The sequence below is a fragment of the Chanodichthys erythropterus genome, chromosome 5 (assembly GCF_024489055.1).
Source record: "Chanodichthys erythropterus isolate Z2021 chromosome 5, ASM2448905v1, whole genome shotgun sequence".
In the NCBI taxonomy this organism is placed as follows: Eukaryota; Metazoa; Chordata; class Actinopteri; order Cypriniformes; family Xenocyprididae; genus Chanodichthys; species Chanodichthys erythropterus.
In genome coordinates this window covers 18,910,441-18,924,595 of record NC_090225.1, presented here as the reverse complement: position 1 = coordinate 18,924,595, position 14,155 = coordinate 18,910,441, and the positions used below count along the sequence as shown (strand labels likewise).

Here is a 14,155-nt window from a genome sequence, read left to right as displayed (position 1 = left end):
CCTAAAATCAGTTTTAGTTTGCGAGCGTGGATAAATAATTCTTCAAATACATTAACAAAAGCTACTTTATTTGAAAAGACATTTACGACTATTTATCTACTTCAGGGTAGCATAAAAATGATGCAGCGACTGTTTGAGCCAAAGGAGAGTAAAAGTCTTAGCTTTCTGAGCTAAGCTAACTTAACTCTTGAGTTTTTTTGGCATTTTCGTCTCTTTGTTTTTTTTTATCATAATCTGTGTTTATATGTGCTGGAGGACATTTCTGAAACAATTTACATGAACTCTAACAGCAAAAACATTAGCAGCAATTCAAGGAAAGCAGTTGCTGATGGTCGACAGAAGATCTAATGGAACAGGTTAGACCCTGAAGCCTGTCTATCTTTATATACAGTACATACTTTAAAAAGTCATACCAGGTATCATTTCTGAACGTATAGTGATGAAAGTATGTATTTATTAGACTTGCATAAGAACGCATCACATCACACCTATCAAGCGCCTAATTCTGAACTCGTGTTTGCAGATGCTAGAGACTGATTCAGGAGAAAACTCTTGCACTTACAACAAAAATATGATGTTTCACAAGTATTCGTAAGCCCAATAATTGAAAACTCGTTCCCAATACCGTAATCTCACTACAGCTAACACTAACCGAGCCGCCCCTCCCCCCTCCCTCCCCAAGTCAATGCTGTTTGGAGTGCAGTATAAAGATGACCGACCCTCCAGTGTCCACCATTTAATGTCAGAAGATAGAGCTGCCTCTGTAGAAATGGGCCACAGAAAGCTATGTGGAACAAGGCGAGAATCGCGTTTCGTTCTACCAAATGTATCCACCGTCATCAACCTCCCCCACCTCCCCTTCCTCCTCCTCAGCCTCCTCGCCGTTTTCCTCCGCCTCCTTTTCCTCCTCATCTTCCCATCCGAGCCCGCTGCCAAAATCGCCCGAGTATGTGACCACCTCATCTGGAAAAGGAAACCGTTCTTTAAAAAATATCATATATCATATATATATCATATTGCGAGGTAAACTGAGCGATTTATGCAACACAAAGGCTAAACAATACTCGCTTGGCGTGAGGACAATAAACAAACCGGAGGTGTGACATTGAAGTTGGGCTTTTTAATCGCTATTTTATGTCCAGTCAGGGGATTTGTTCTTATCACCTGCAGGTCTGTCGCAGCCAGTAGTAATTAATCTTATGGACCTTTATATCGGCGAGACAACTGCTCTTTTGGAATGGAAATGAACCTGGCCTAATGAATGTAGCACTTGGTCTTCTGTCAGATGGGTGACTGATGATTTTGTGGATCTAAGCCCTAAGCCCTGTAGCTACAGAAGGAGCATTGTCCTCTGTGTGTGTGTGTGTGTGTGTGTGTGTGTGTGTGTGTGTGTTGTGCTCGTGCTCACCACAGTCGGGGTTGCCATGGATTCTGGAGCCCATTAACTCTCCTCCATGCTGGTCCACACACCAGCACTCCCCTCTGCTCTTGTCACACTGCAGTCTCCTGTAAAAGCCGTCCTCATCACAGCTGGGAATGTATGTATCTGAAATGACAAAGAGGGGGAGAAACACACAGACACGCACGTTTTGAGAAGCCACGGTCGTGTTTAACATTCATTTTCATATCCTACATGAATTGAGTATAAAATAAGTATTGCATCACGGGTGACATTGCAAACTAGTTTGCATATTGCTGTAAATCATGTGACAGACTCAAGTGACACTGCTCATTGTAATGCATAAAATGTAACCTTGGCGAGGGTTGAGGGCTGAGTTTCTGTCTGCAGTGTTTCATATCATGATGCACGATAAAATCTAACTGCATGGGGTAATAAACAACTATATGTCCACATAATCATCATGATGTATTTAGCAATCAAATGTAGGATTTAACCCTCTCATGCACTGTGCGTACTAGGGGACAAATCTGTAAAAACCGGTTTTAACCATTCTGGGTGTGATGTTACATCCCAACCACCACGGGTAATTCCATTGACCCATACCCATAATTCAAGCTGACTGTCCACTTTTATGTCTTTGTGTTATTTATTTATGAGAACATAAATTATGGGTGGTGAAAGTCATGACCATATACTTCAGAATATATACATACACATACATATATAATGGACAGATGTATAGTTCTCAAAACATGCAATTAAAAAAAGAAAATGATTAGCCTTTTTTTTTATTAATCCAACATATCGAGTAAATTCTATGACTGCCATCTTTATATGCAATTGTGTTGTGTTTTCTATTTATGAAAACATGGCTCACAAAAATGTTCATGCATATTATATATATATATATATATATATATATATATATATATATATATATATATATATATATATACATATGGTCAAACCAAAATGTATTCAGACACCTTGAACATTTTATTCATTATTACAGTTTATTCACTATAGTTTAAAAAATGGTAATAAAATATGACAAAATGTTAAAACAAAAAGTTAAACTGTGTCAGAAAAAAAATAATCTTAATTATGTCAGATAACACTTAAGCAAAACATGGTCAGGTCAAAGTGTCTGAATAATTTTTGGTTCCAAATTTTTATCAATTTTACTGGTAGTTCACTGTATGAAGAATTTTTAGGTATAAAATGTCACAGTTTACTTTATTTTGCTATCCTCACTTACATAAATGAACTATAGTGTCCTGCACCCACTAGAAAAAATATTTCAAAAATATAAAAAATGTCTGAATAATTTTTGGTTTGACTGTATATATATATATATATATATATATATATATATATATATATATATACAGTCAAGCCAAAAATTATTCAGACATTTTTGAATATTGATGAAAGTCTTTGGTTGTATAGTATACATAGCTGTTTGTTCTCAGGCATCAGGGGACGTTTGCATTTTGGCTGCCTCTGATTGGCCGTAGCATCTGCAGTAAGTCCTTGGAGAGTCCTGAAAGCTCTGCAGCCAAACATGCAGCACTGCCCGCAGCCATGAGCTCCGCTCTAATCCGCACACCTGATTAGGGGCTAATCCCAGCCTTGTGCTTGTCATCTGTTAAATGAAACTCCTCTAGAGTCACTATTGCCAGAGCCGCCCTCTTTGTCTTTTAGAGTTTCCCTCTGCCTCGCTTTTTACTTCTCTCTTCCATTCTTCCAGTTGTATACATTCTATATACCCTTTTTCTTTGTTTCTCCCTTTGTTGCTTTCCTTCACACCTTAATTTGTTCTTCCCGAGATAGTACAGCGAGTCTCAGCGGAACATTCATTCTTACCCGGTTTCTTCTTGGCTCCTTCTTGCACTTGGATTCGCTCTAGCTCAGCCAGGCAGGGAGGCTCTGTGGAAGAAAAACAATCAGTGCCTTTAGGGAAGAGCCGGCGCTAATCTCCTCCAGACAAACGCTTCACACGAGCTCCCCCAACAACTCCCAAAAGAGGTGGCATTACACCAGGGCTGCTCTCCATGCAGCCGCACAATCAAATCGCACCCAAACACACCCGCTTTTTAGAAGTGGCACAATAGATCGTTCTAATCTCTAGTTTTATGGCAATGTAATTCATGAAAGAAAGAGTAAATTAATTTTGAGTAATATAACTTGCTTTCAATGTGTTCTGAACAAAATGAACACCTGTTATAGAATATTTCTATATTGTAATGTTCTCCTTAATGCCTTGAGGTGAAATGTACAACCGTATTATAATAAATCAGTGGAACAATTTCCTTAAAAATGAAAATTCTGTCATCATTTATGCACCCTCAAATCATTCAAAACTATAACTGCATTCTTCTGAGGAACACAAAAGAAGTTATTTGGCATGGCAAAGCTGTTCTTTTTCAGTTAAGGAAAGTAAATGGTGACCACGGTTATCAAGTAGGGGTATGTGATATTGACAAAAAAATGATATCTTGATATTTTCTGGGATTTTGTTGATAATTAGATGATATTTTGCTGAGTGTGTTTTGTGCTGTTACATTGGCTGGTTTACGCCCGTCGTGAACAGCTGACTCCAGAAGATTTTCATATTCTGTGTGGTGTTAAGTTCGCACGTCCTGATTTTGCTGAGTTAGATGCGTTCCTGGGTCAACATATTTTTTTTCAACACATTCCAGTGTGAAAATGTTGTCTTAACCCTATTCCTACCACTAAACCTAACCCTACCCATAAGTTATCCCAAAAATCAGAGGGAAATGATGGATGAATAACACTGATGTAGAAGCACCAATTCATGTTTGAAGTCTAAACTTGACATAATCTGTAAACTTGCCCTTCAAATCTGATTGGTTGATTTGAATGTTATTTCAGGATCAACAAAAATGTTGACCCAGGAACATGTTGAACTCAGCAAAATCAGGTTATGCATTAAGGCCACAGCAGAGACAGAAATTAACTTTTACATTAAGAGGTGATATTTGCCCACCTAAACTGATTTTGAGGGGAAACTCAATTAAATCCAATCCAAATAGAATAATAAGACACTACAGTGTTTGTTTTTTTTGTTTTTAAAATTTTTTAAACGTTTTTTTAGTGAATCATTCATTCATACATACAATTTGTTCAGCTTAGAAACGAATTCCGAATTAATTAATTAATTAATTCAGAAACCAAGCAAGTGATGTCTTTATAAATGGATTATTGATTCATTCACTCAAACAATTAGTTCAAAAATGAAATAATTCAGTAATGAAACACAGCTGTGTGTGTTGCTTAGAGACATGTAATGCTTGTGTTCTGGCTTGGTTTGGAACTATTTTTATTATTCTAATAGGTTTTATCACCCAGTGAACGTGTAGACTCTCAGAATGTGTTTTTGTTTGGTTTTACCAAGTGAGTGACATATTTAAAAATGTCAGCTCAAACATTTTTAAAACAGCAATTCCAATATTATTTCATTGTATGGAGTATTGTATCGATCCAGAAGACCAAAAGTACCGCACAAGTCATATGGATTCACTTTTTTTATCCTTTTTGGAACCATGACAGTCCCAGTCCCCATTCACGTCCTTTGCATGGAAAAGAGCAGCTTGAACATTCTGCCAAAGATCTTCCTTTTGTGTTCCACATAAGAAAAAATGTCATATAAGTTCTGGAATGACATGAGGGTGACTAAACGATGACAGAACGTTTCCTTTAATAAATAAATCAGTGCATTACACACTGGAATATTTGCCAATGCTTCAGTGCTATCATGTTTCACAGCTGTATGTGAGGTCCAGGCCGGTCAAGTCTAAAAAATGCAGCGGGTTTCTGTCTGACTGCCCGTCAGGTTTTAGTCCCAGAGAGTTTGAGGCTGAGCAGGCTGTCAACAACCAACACTGATGTTGTTTTTCCCTCAGCAATGGCCATTTCCTATCCACCAGGGGAAATACAAGGGGAAGACAAAGTATGACAGGCCAAAAGCAACTATGCCCTCCCCAGGAGAGATGAGAGTGCCCAGCCACATATCGTGAGCAGAATCACATCAAACAAGAGCCAGGCTGGTCTAGTGTGTGTGTGTATGTGTGTTAAGATACTGCTAAGATACAGCTCTCTGCCCCTCCAGTGAGATGCATAGTGGAGCATATGTCTGTTTGTGTCAAGAAGATTGCCATGCTCCGTGGCTTAAGCAAACACACACACACACACACACACACACACACACACACACACACACACACACACACACACACACACACATGTTTGTTTTTGTGAAATGTGGGGACATTCCATAGACATAATGGTTTTTATACTGTACAAACCGTATTTACTATCCCCCTACACTACCCCTAACCCTAAACCTAACCATCACAGGAAACTGTGCACACTTTTACTTTCTCACAAAAACTCATTCTGTGTGATTTATAAGCCTTTTGAAAAGTGGGGACATGCTGAATGTCCTCATATTTCACCTTTTTTTGTAATACCCATTTCATACCCATGTCATTATACACATTTATGTCCTGATATTTCACAAAAACAAGTACACACATACACACACACAGAGGAATTCCTAAGACAAAAGAACACACAAGCACACATACACACTGACGAGTCTCATTAATATGTAGAACATGTTGCCCATGCAAACAGACCTACGTTCTCCCCCACTAATACACACACACACACACACACACTGACTGTCAGTCACCCTAGCAACAAACACTGAATAGCAATTCCTCCAGACTTATGCATCTCAACAAATGAATACTCCAGATCACTCTCCCCGCATGCTACAAACAACTAAAGGTCAATTTACGCCCTCTCCAGCTCTCATTTTCTATCCAAAAGGGTTGTTTGTAGAGGAAATGAAAGATTTGGATTTCAATAATCCAGACATATGGTCACCCATCCCCGTTTTAATGTTTGATTATATTTAGAAAACCAATTAAACTTAATCCATTGCAAACTGAATGAGTTAGTGGCATGAGTCTGCAAAACTCTCGGCACACAGATAGATGGATTTTCCCAAATCCCTGCCTCCACAGACTAGTGTCTTCTTTATCTTTAACACCAGTCCAGTGCGTGTTGATGTCAAATAAATGCTCTCTGCGACCAGTCCAGTCTTTGCATGCAATATCTCTTCTGGTCTTTTGTAATGGAAAACAAATATGCCCCTTGAATCCAATTTAAACATCATTTCAGATATGAAACCCCAACTCTCTGAAGCAGTGTTGAACACGCTCAAACACTGACTAGTGCTGGCACTGATGTTCGGCCATGTGTCCCCCTTCTGTCACGCTGATATAACCAAGCAGAGCAAACTGTGGACCGTGGCACTGACCAGCAGGGTGCAGAGCAGAAATCTGCAATGCCCAATCCTGGTAAGAGTTGATTTTAAAAGCTGAATGTGTAATGTTTGAAATTACAAAACTTTTTTTTTTTTCTATTCAGTGTTATTTTTGCAGTTTTTTGGTTTAGAAAGAGTTTTTGCCTTCAGATGAAAATATATTTACAGTTAGACAATATTTTGCCATATCATATTCATCTAATGTTAGTCACACTAACATATTTTTTCTAGTATTTTTATAAATAGTGTTCCACTGATAATATTTTATGGTTACATTGGTATATGGTTTTATTTTTTTTTTAAATTATGTTTTTATTTTTTAATATTTAGTTAAATTGTGTGATCATCATAATGATGCATATATTTAAAAAGGACATACACAACTTTTCAAATTTTTGTGGTCAGGAATTTTTTTTTTTTTTTTAAAGAAATTAAAGGTGCCATCGAACGTTTTTTTACAAGATGTAATATAAGTCTAAGGTGTCCCCTAAATGTGTCTGTGAAGTTTCAGCTCAAAATACCCCATAGATTTTTTTTTATAAATTTTTTTAACTGCCTATTTTGGGGCATCATTAGAAATGCGCCGATTCAGGCTGCAGCCCCTTTAATTGCTCGCGCTCTCCGCCCCCCCCAGAGCTCTCGACTCTATCACTGCATAAACAAAGTTCACACAGCTAATATAACCCTCAAAATGGATCTTTACAAAGTGTTCGTCATGCATGCTGCATGCATCCATCGGATTATGTGAGTACAGTATTTATTTGGATGTTTACATTTGATTCTGAATGAGTTTGACAGTGCTCCGTGGCTAACAGCTAAAGTTAACATTACACACTGTTGGAGAAATTTATAAAGAATGAAGTTGTGTTTATGAATTATACAGACTGCAAGTGTTTAATAATGAAAATAACGACAGCTCTCTTGTCTCCGTGAATACAGTAACAAACAATGCTAACTTTAACCACATTTAACAGTACATTAACAACATGCTAACGAAACATTTAGAAAGTTTACAAAAATCACTAAAAATATCATGATATCATGGATCATGTCAGTTATTATTGCTCCATCTGCCATTTTTCGCTGTTGTTCTTGCTTGCTTACCTAGTCTGTTGAATCAGCTGTGCACAGATCCAGACGTTAATACTGGCTGCCCTTGTCTAATGCCTTTAACATGGGCTGGCATATGCAAATATTGGGGTCATACATATTAATGAGCCTGAGTGTTACATAACAGTCAGTGTTATGTTGAGATTCGCCTGTTCTTCGGAGGTCTTTTAAACAAGTGAGATTTATATAAGAAGGAGGAAACAATGGAGTTTGAGACTCACTGTTTGTCATTTCCATGTACTGAACTGTTGTTATTCAACTATGCTGAGGTAAATTCAATTTTCAATTCTAGGGCACCTTTAATACTTTTATTCAGCAAGGATGCAAAAGTGATAGTAAAGACTTTTATAATGCTGCAAAAATGTGTATCTATTGTATCTATTAAAATATATTTCAAAAAAATGCAGGTATTTTACAGTACATAATTAATAATCGTAAGAAATGTTTCTTGAGCAGCAAATCAGCATATTGGAATGATTTCTGAAGGATATAAGACACTGAACACTGGATTAATCATGATGAAAATTCAGCTTTGCCATCACAGGAATAATTTACATTCTCAAATAGAAAACAGTTATTTTACATTGTAATAATATGCCATATATATTACTCTCTTTACTGTATTTTTGCATAAGTGTCATTTTTTTAAAAACATAAAAAAAATTATTGCCCATATTCCCAAATATTTAATTTGGGATATAATATTATATTATATATTATATTATTGGCAAATATAATAAGTGTACACTGTATATAAATACACATATATAGAATACTTCATTATGTTATTAGAAAAAGTCATTGAGGCCTGGTTCAACTGTATAGAGATACTAAAACTTACTTTCTCTCCAAAAGCAGAGGCACCACTCCGCTGTGGAAACTTTGCCATCGCGGTAGGAATCACAGGAGTTGAAGAAGGGCCGTATGCACACTTCATACTTGTCCAGATTAATGGCAGCCAGCTCAGCTTGGTCCAGATACAGGTCATTGTTTGTGTCCAGCTTAGAGAACATCCATCCAATAGAGTCCTTACAGGTCGCAACAAGAGTCCGGTCCACAACTGGGCACAAACATTCACACGGTACATTTTAACACACAGAAATAATAGCGTATACTGTAATACTTCCTCACTTTGTGAACTTTCTACACTAAGAGACATATCTCGCAGAACCACTGATTGAATCTGATTAGCTGTAAAAATTCAATCAACATCCTTCTAAAAGCAAAATTGCTGTTCAAATATTGCTGATAAGATAGTAAATCACTCTAATGAAAGCCATGGGCAGAAACAGTTCAGTTTTATTTTTCTAAATAAATCAGAAACAAATAATATAAATGTTGCAAACAAGTTGGAGAACTGATCAGGCGTATGGGGGATCTAGTCATTTTTCTGCCATTAAATGTAAATTTGAAATTGAAGTAGGTGCAAATGGTCACCATTGTACAATTCAGCAAAACTGCTTTCCGAGGGGATAAAATGCTGCTGGTGCTATTCGGCCAATCGGATAGGACATGTTTCAACACATAATACCTCTGAAGCTGCTGGTGCTTATGAAAAATGTATGCAGCAGTTTTGTTAGTGCCAATTATCATAGGTCCATGTTTAGAAGTACTAGAGAAAACACAATGTATAAATGTAAATGTACAGCTTTTGTGGTATTCTGTGATATTTCTGAATATAAAAGCACTGGCTAAATGGATGTTAGAGCCTCACTTGATGCAGAACTGGCTACAGGATTCCCTGTGCTGTTCTGCTTGCCGTTGCCTTGGAGCAGTTGGAACCAGTCCCGCAGGCGATCTCCCAGATCTGCCAGGTCCTGCCCTGTGCAACTCTCTATGGACAGAATAGAAGAGAGACAGAGACAGTGAAAGGAGATAAGTGAGTGTTGGCAGACGTTGGTATTAAAGAGTGAAGAACCAATCGTCCTGCTTTTGCCCTTCTGAATTTGACAAGAAAAGCCTACGGAGACTGCAGACATAAATCAGACATAATCAAAGTCAGCAGAAATTCAGAAAGCAAGCAGCAAAGAAAGAGAGCAGCATAGTCTGTTGATAAATCAATAAAGCCTTTGTTAGAGCGAGAGCTGCAGAATCAAGGGATGTGAAAGAGACAAATAGCATCTACAGCACTCTCAGCATAAAATCATTCATTATTATCAACAAAAAATTATTATCAAAAACTTAAAAGCTGGAACTGATATTGTGCTTCATTGAGCTTCAGAAGGTGTTTTGTTTACAAGAGCATCTTCTCACCCTCATTTTTACTCAAACCTGTGTGACTTTCTTTCTTCTGTGGAACACACACACACACACACACACACACACACACACACACACACACACACTGGATACCATTAACTTTCACTGTATGCACTAAAAAACACAGGATATCTTTTTTGTGTGTTTCACAGAAGTCTTACAGGATTGGAATGACATTAAAGGATTAGTTCACTTTCAAATAAAAAATGAGCCCAAGCTTTACTCATCCTCAAGCCATCCTAAGTGTATTTGACTTTCTTCTTCCTGATGAACACAATCGGAGAAATATTAAAGGTGCCCTTGAATGAAAAATTGAATTTATCTTGGCATAGTCAAATAACCAGAGTTCAGTACATGGAAAAGACATACAGTGAGTCTCAAACTCCATTGTTTCCTCCTTCTTGTATAAATCTCATTTGTTTAAAAGACCTCTGAAAAAAAGGCGAATCTCAACACAACACCGACTGTTACGTAACAGTCGGGGTGTACGCCCCAATATTTGCATATGCCAGCCCATGTTCCCAACATTATGAAAGGCATTACACAAGGGCAGCCAGTAACGTCTGGATCTGTGCACAGCTGAATCATCAGACTAGGTAAGCAAGCAAGAACAATAGCAAAAAATGGCAGATGGAGCAATAATAACTGACATGATCCATGATATCATGATATTTTTAGTGATATTTGTAAATTGTCTTTCTAAATGTTTCGTTAGCATGTTGCTAATATACTGTTAAATGTGGTTAAAGTTACCATTGTTTCTTACTGTATTCACGGGGAGAAGAGCCGTCGCTATTTTCATTTTTAAACACTTGCAGTCTGTATAATTCATAAACACAACTTCATTCTTTATAAATCTCTCCAACAGTGTAGCATTAGCCGTTAGCCACGGAGCATATCCTCAAACTCATTCAGAATCAAATGTAAACAATATAACAGTATACAATACTCACATAATCCGCCGCATGCATGACGAACACTTTGTAAATATCCATTTGAGGGTTATATTAGCTGTGTGAACTTTGTTTATGCATTGTTCAAGGAAAGCGCGAGCTCTGTGGGCGTGGAGCAGGAGAATTAAAGGGCCAGTAGCCCTGAATCAGCTCATTTATAATAGTGCCCCAAAATAGGCAGTTAAAAAAATTAATAAAAAAAAATCTATGGGGTATTTTGAGCTGAAACTTCAGCCACATTCAGGGGACACCTTAGACTTATATTACATCTTTTTTAAAAAAGTTCTAGGGCACCTTTAATAAATATCCTGACGCATCCGAGCTTTATAATGGGAGTGAGTGGGATTAACAAGTATGAGCTGAAGAAAGTGCCTCCATCCACACCCATTCATCATAAACGTGTATTCAACATGGCTCTGGCGGGTTTATAGAGGCCTTCTGAAGCGATGCGTTTGTGTAAAAAAAATATCCATATTTAACAAGTTATGAAGTAAAATATCTAGCTTCCGCCAGACTGCCTTCCGTATTCAACGTACGAAGAAAGTATAAAAGTCTTGCCGTTCAAAAAGCTTACGGTACATCCTACGCCTTCCCTATTCAACTTACCGAAAAAGCTTAACTGACGCGATGCCAGTTTACACTTTCTTTATAACTTGAATATAGAAGGCGGTCTTCATAACTTGTTAAAAATGAATATGTTTTTTCACACAGACACATCGCTTCACTTCAGAAGACCTTTATTTATCCCCCGGAGCCATGTGGAGCACACGTTTTTGATGGATGGATGTGGATGGAGGCACTTTCTTCAGCTCATACTCGTTGATCTCACTGCCATTATAAAGCTCGAATGCATCAGGATATTTATTAAACTATCTCAGATTATGTTCATCAGAAAGAAGAAAGTCAAAAACACCTAGGATGGCTTGAGTGTGAGTAAAGCTTGGGCTACTTTTCATCTGAAAGTGAACTAATCCTTTAAGGGGCAGTAAATATTTTTTGTCTGAATGATCCCTTTAACAAGCTTTGTAAGAACAAATTGCACTTTTGAAAGCGTGTGGCGGGTAGATACCATGCTTGCTGTCCACATCTGTAGCAGGAGCCACGGTGGCGGTGCAGGGGCAGAGACCAGCACATCTCATTTTCAACTCCTTTCCAGTGAGACAAGCCTGCTGCTCCAGTTTGCACTGATTCACAGGTGCAACACACACATAAAACACAATGAATAAGCAGTGCCACCAAAACACTAGTCCAGTGTCACATGCTCCAGTTCAGTGGCAGAAATTGCCCAGATAGAGCACAATTATTTCTACAGACAACTGAAAATTGCTGGTTCAGACAAGACATCTCCATTAAAAGAAGATGATGTCAACCTTCATTTCTTTCCTCACAAGGTCAGAAATAGATATAATAGAGATAATACATAATTCAACAGAATGGTTCTTTCAACCCCAAGTATCCAGAATCCCTTCAAACAATACTTCTTTGATTTTTAAGGATGTCAAGGGCCAGAGTACAAAGTATAATAGAGACCATTATCCATATTGTGCAAGCAGATTGATCTATATGAGTCACACAGAATATAATATGAAATGAAAAATATGTATGTTTTTTGAATGGCACAGAATAACAAGAATAGAAATAACATCATAAAACCATGCAAACATAAGCTGCAGGATAATGAAAGGAATTAAAACTCTTTATATAAAACTTTATTATTAGTGTTTTTTTGGTTGTTGTTTGTTTGTTTGCTTGATTTTTGTATTTTTTCAATACTCAGGTCACTTTTTCAAAACTTATGCATAGTGAGCACAACAGCAATCTAACTAGCTGTTGACTACATCTTTCAAATTACATAAATTCTTTTCTCAAACACAATCACCACCAAAATTCTTTGAACCAATTTGCCAATTACATATTTTTTCAAAACTGTTAAGCTTAAAGTTGGCATGAAACATAACTTCTGATAAGTTGTGGAGTATATCTGAGTGAAAATGCTTTTCAAACAAGGAAAAATGTAAGATGAGACTTGATTTTGTCAGGAATTGATTGGATTGTTGTGGTTCGCTATTGCTGTGATCTCATGTGACTGGTTGTCATGATCTCATGTTATGCTGTAATGTAAACATGGACAATGTAACATATATTCCAGTGAATAATAAACAGTAGAAAGTGTCATTCTTGTTTTGTAAATACATTTTACAAAAGCAAACATTGTATAATGCTACCTGTTTTTAGGTTGTTGTTTTATGAGTGACTATGGGCCCTATTTTAACGATCTAAACGCAAAGTGTAAAGCGCACGGCGCAGGTGCACTCAGGCCGTGTCCAAATCCACTTTTGCTATTTTAACGACAGAAAAACGGTCCGTGCGCTGGGGCGCATTTTTGAAATGGAAATTTTGAAATGTCCTTATTCTCGTAATGAGTAATGGGCGTAACGTTCAACAAACCAATCAGTGTGTCATCTCCCATTCCCTTTAAGAGCGAGATGCGCTCGTGCCATGGCGGATTGCTATTTACATGGTGGAATTTGTTGGCTATGAGTCAGTTAATATATATGTGTGTGTATTGGCACGATTGTTCAATTAATTAGCCAATTTCGTTCATCATTATAAGTAGTAATAGGCTGAATTGAAAATAGGTAGCCTAATTCTAATACACGCAATGACTATTCATCATTACATTTTTATATTTATGTAGCTTACACAATAATATTATTTTACACTGTAATCCTTTTGTTTTTAATATTTGGCATGTTTGTGTGGTGCGCCTCCCTGCGTGTAATAAGCAAAGTCAACGCGCACTGTGGACGCGCCCAGAGGCGCTGTTTCTACCAACGTGCTCTAACAAAAAAATATTGCGCCATTGACTTTAGACTTTAGACCAGGTTTGAGTTGGTCTATGGCGCAGTCTATTTTCAGCTCCTTAAAATAGCAATGCGCCAACAATGTGCCTGAACACACCTCTTTTTTAGACCAGAACGCCCATGGGCGCACTAACTGGCGCAAATGCATTTACTAATTTAAGGACGTGACGCTGAACGGGAAAACGCGAACGGCGCCGGACGCAAACTAGCA

The 14,155-nt window shown here is 37.6% G+C and overlaps 1 protein-coding gene across 1 annotated transcript in view; it reads right to left on the bottom strand.

Annotated features, from left to right (window-relative positions):
• Positions 1-817: 817 nt before the first annotated feature.
• The window catches only part of spock2 (SPARC (osteonectin), cwcv and kazal like domains proteoglycan 2), a 45,989-nt gene continuing 32,651 nt past the window's right edge, over positions 818-14,155 (bottom strand). The window contains exons 5-10 of the mRNA XM_067386596.1: positions 12,150-12,264; positions 9,583-9,702; positions 8,710-8,928; positions 3,269-3,331; positions 1,409-1,546; positions 818-963 (exon numbers count right to left, since the gene is read on the bottom strand). Of these exons, the coding sequence (XP_067242697.1) occupies positions 818-963; positions 1,409-1,546; positions 3,269-3,331; positions 8,710-8,928; positions 9,583-9,702; positions 12,150-12,264 (801 nt within the window). The remainder of the gene's footprint in view (positions 964-1,408; positions 1,547-3,268; positions 3,332-8,709; positions 8,929-9,582; positions 9,703-12,149; positions 12,265-14,155) is intronic.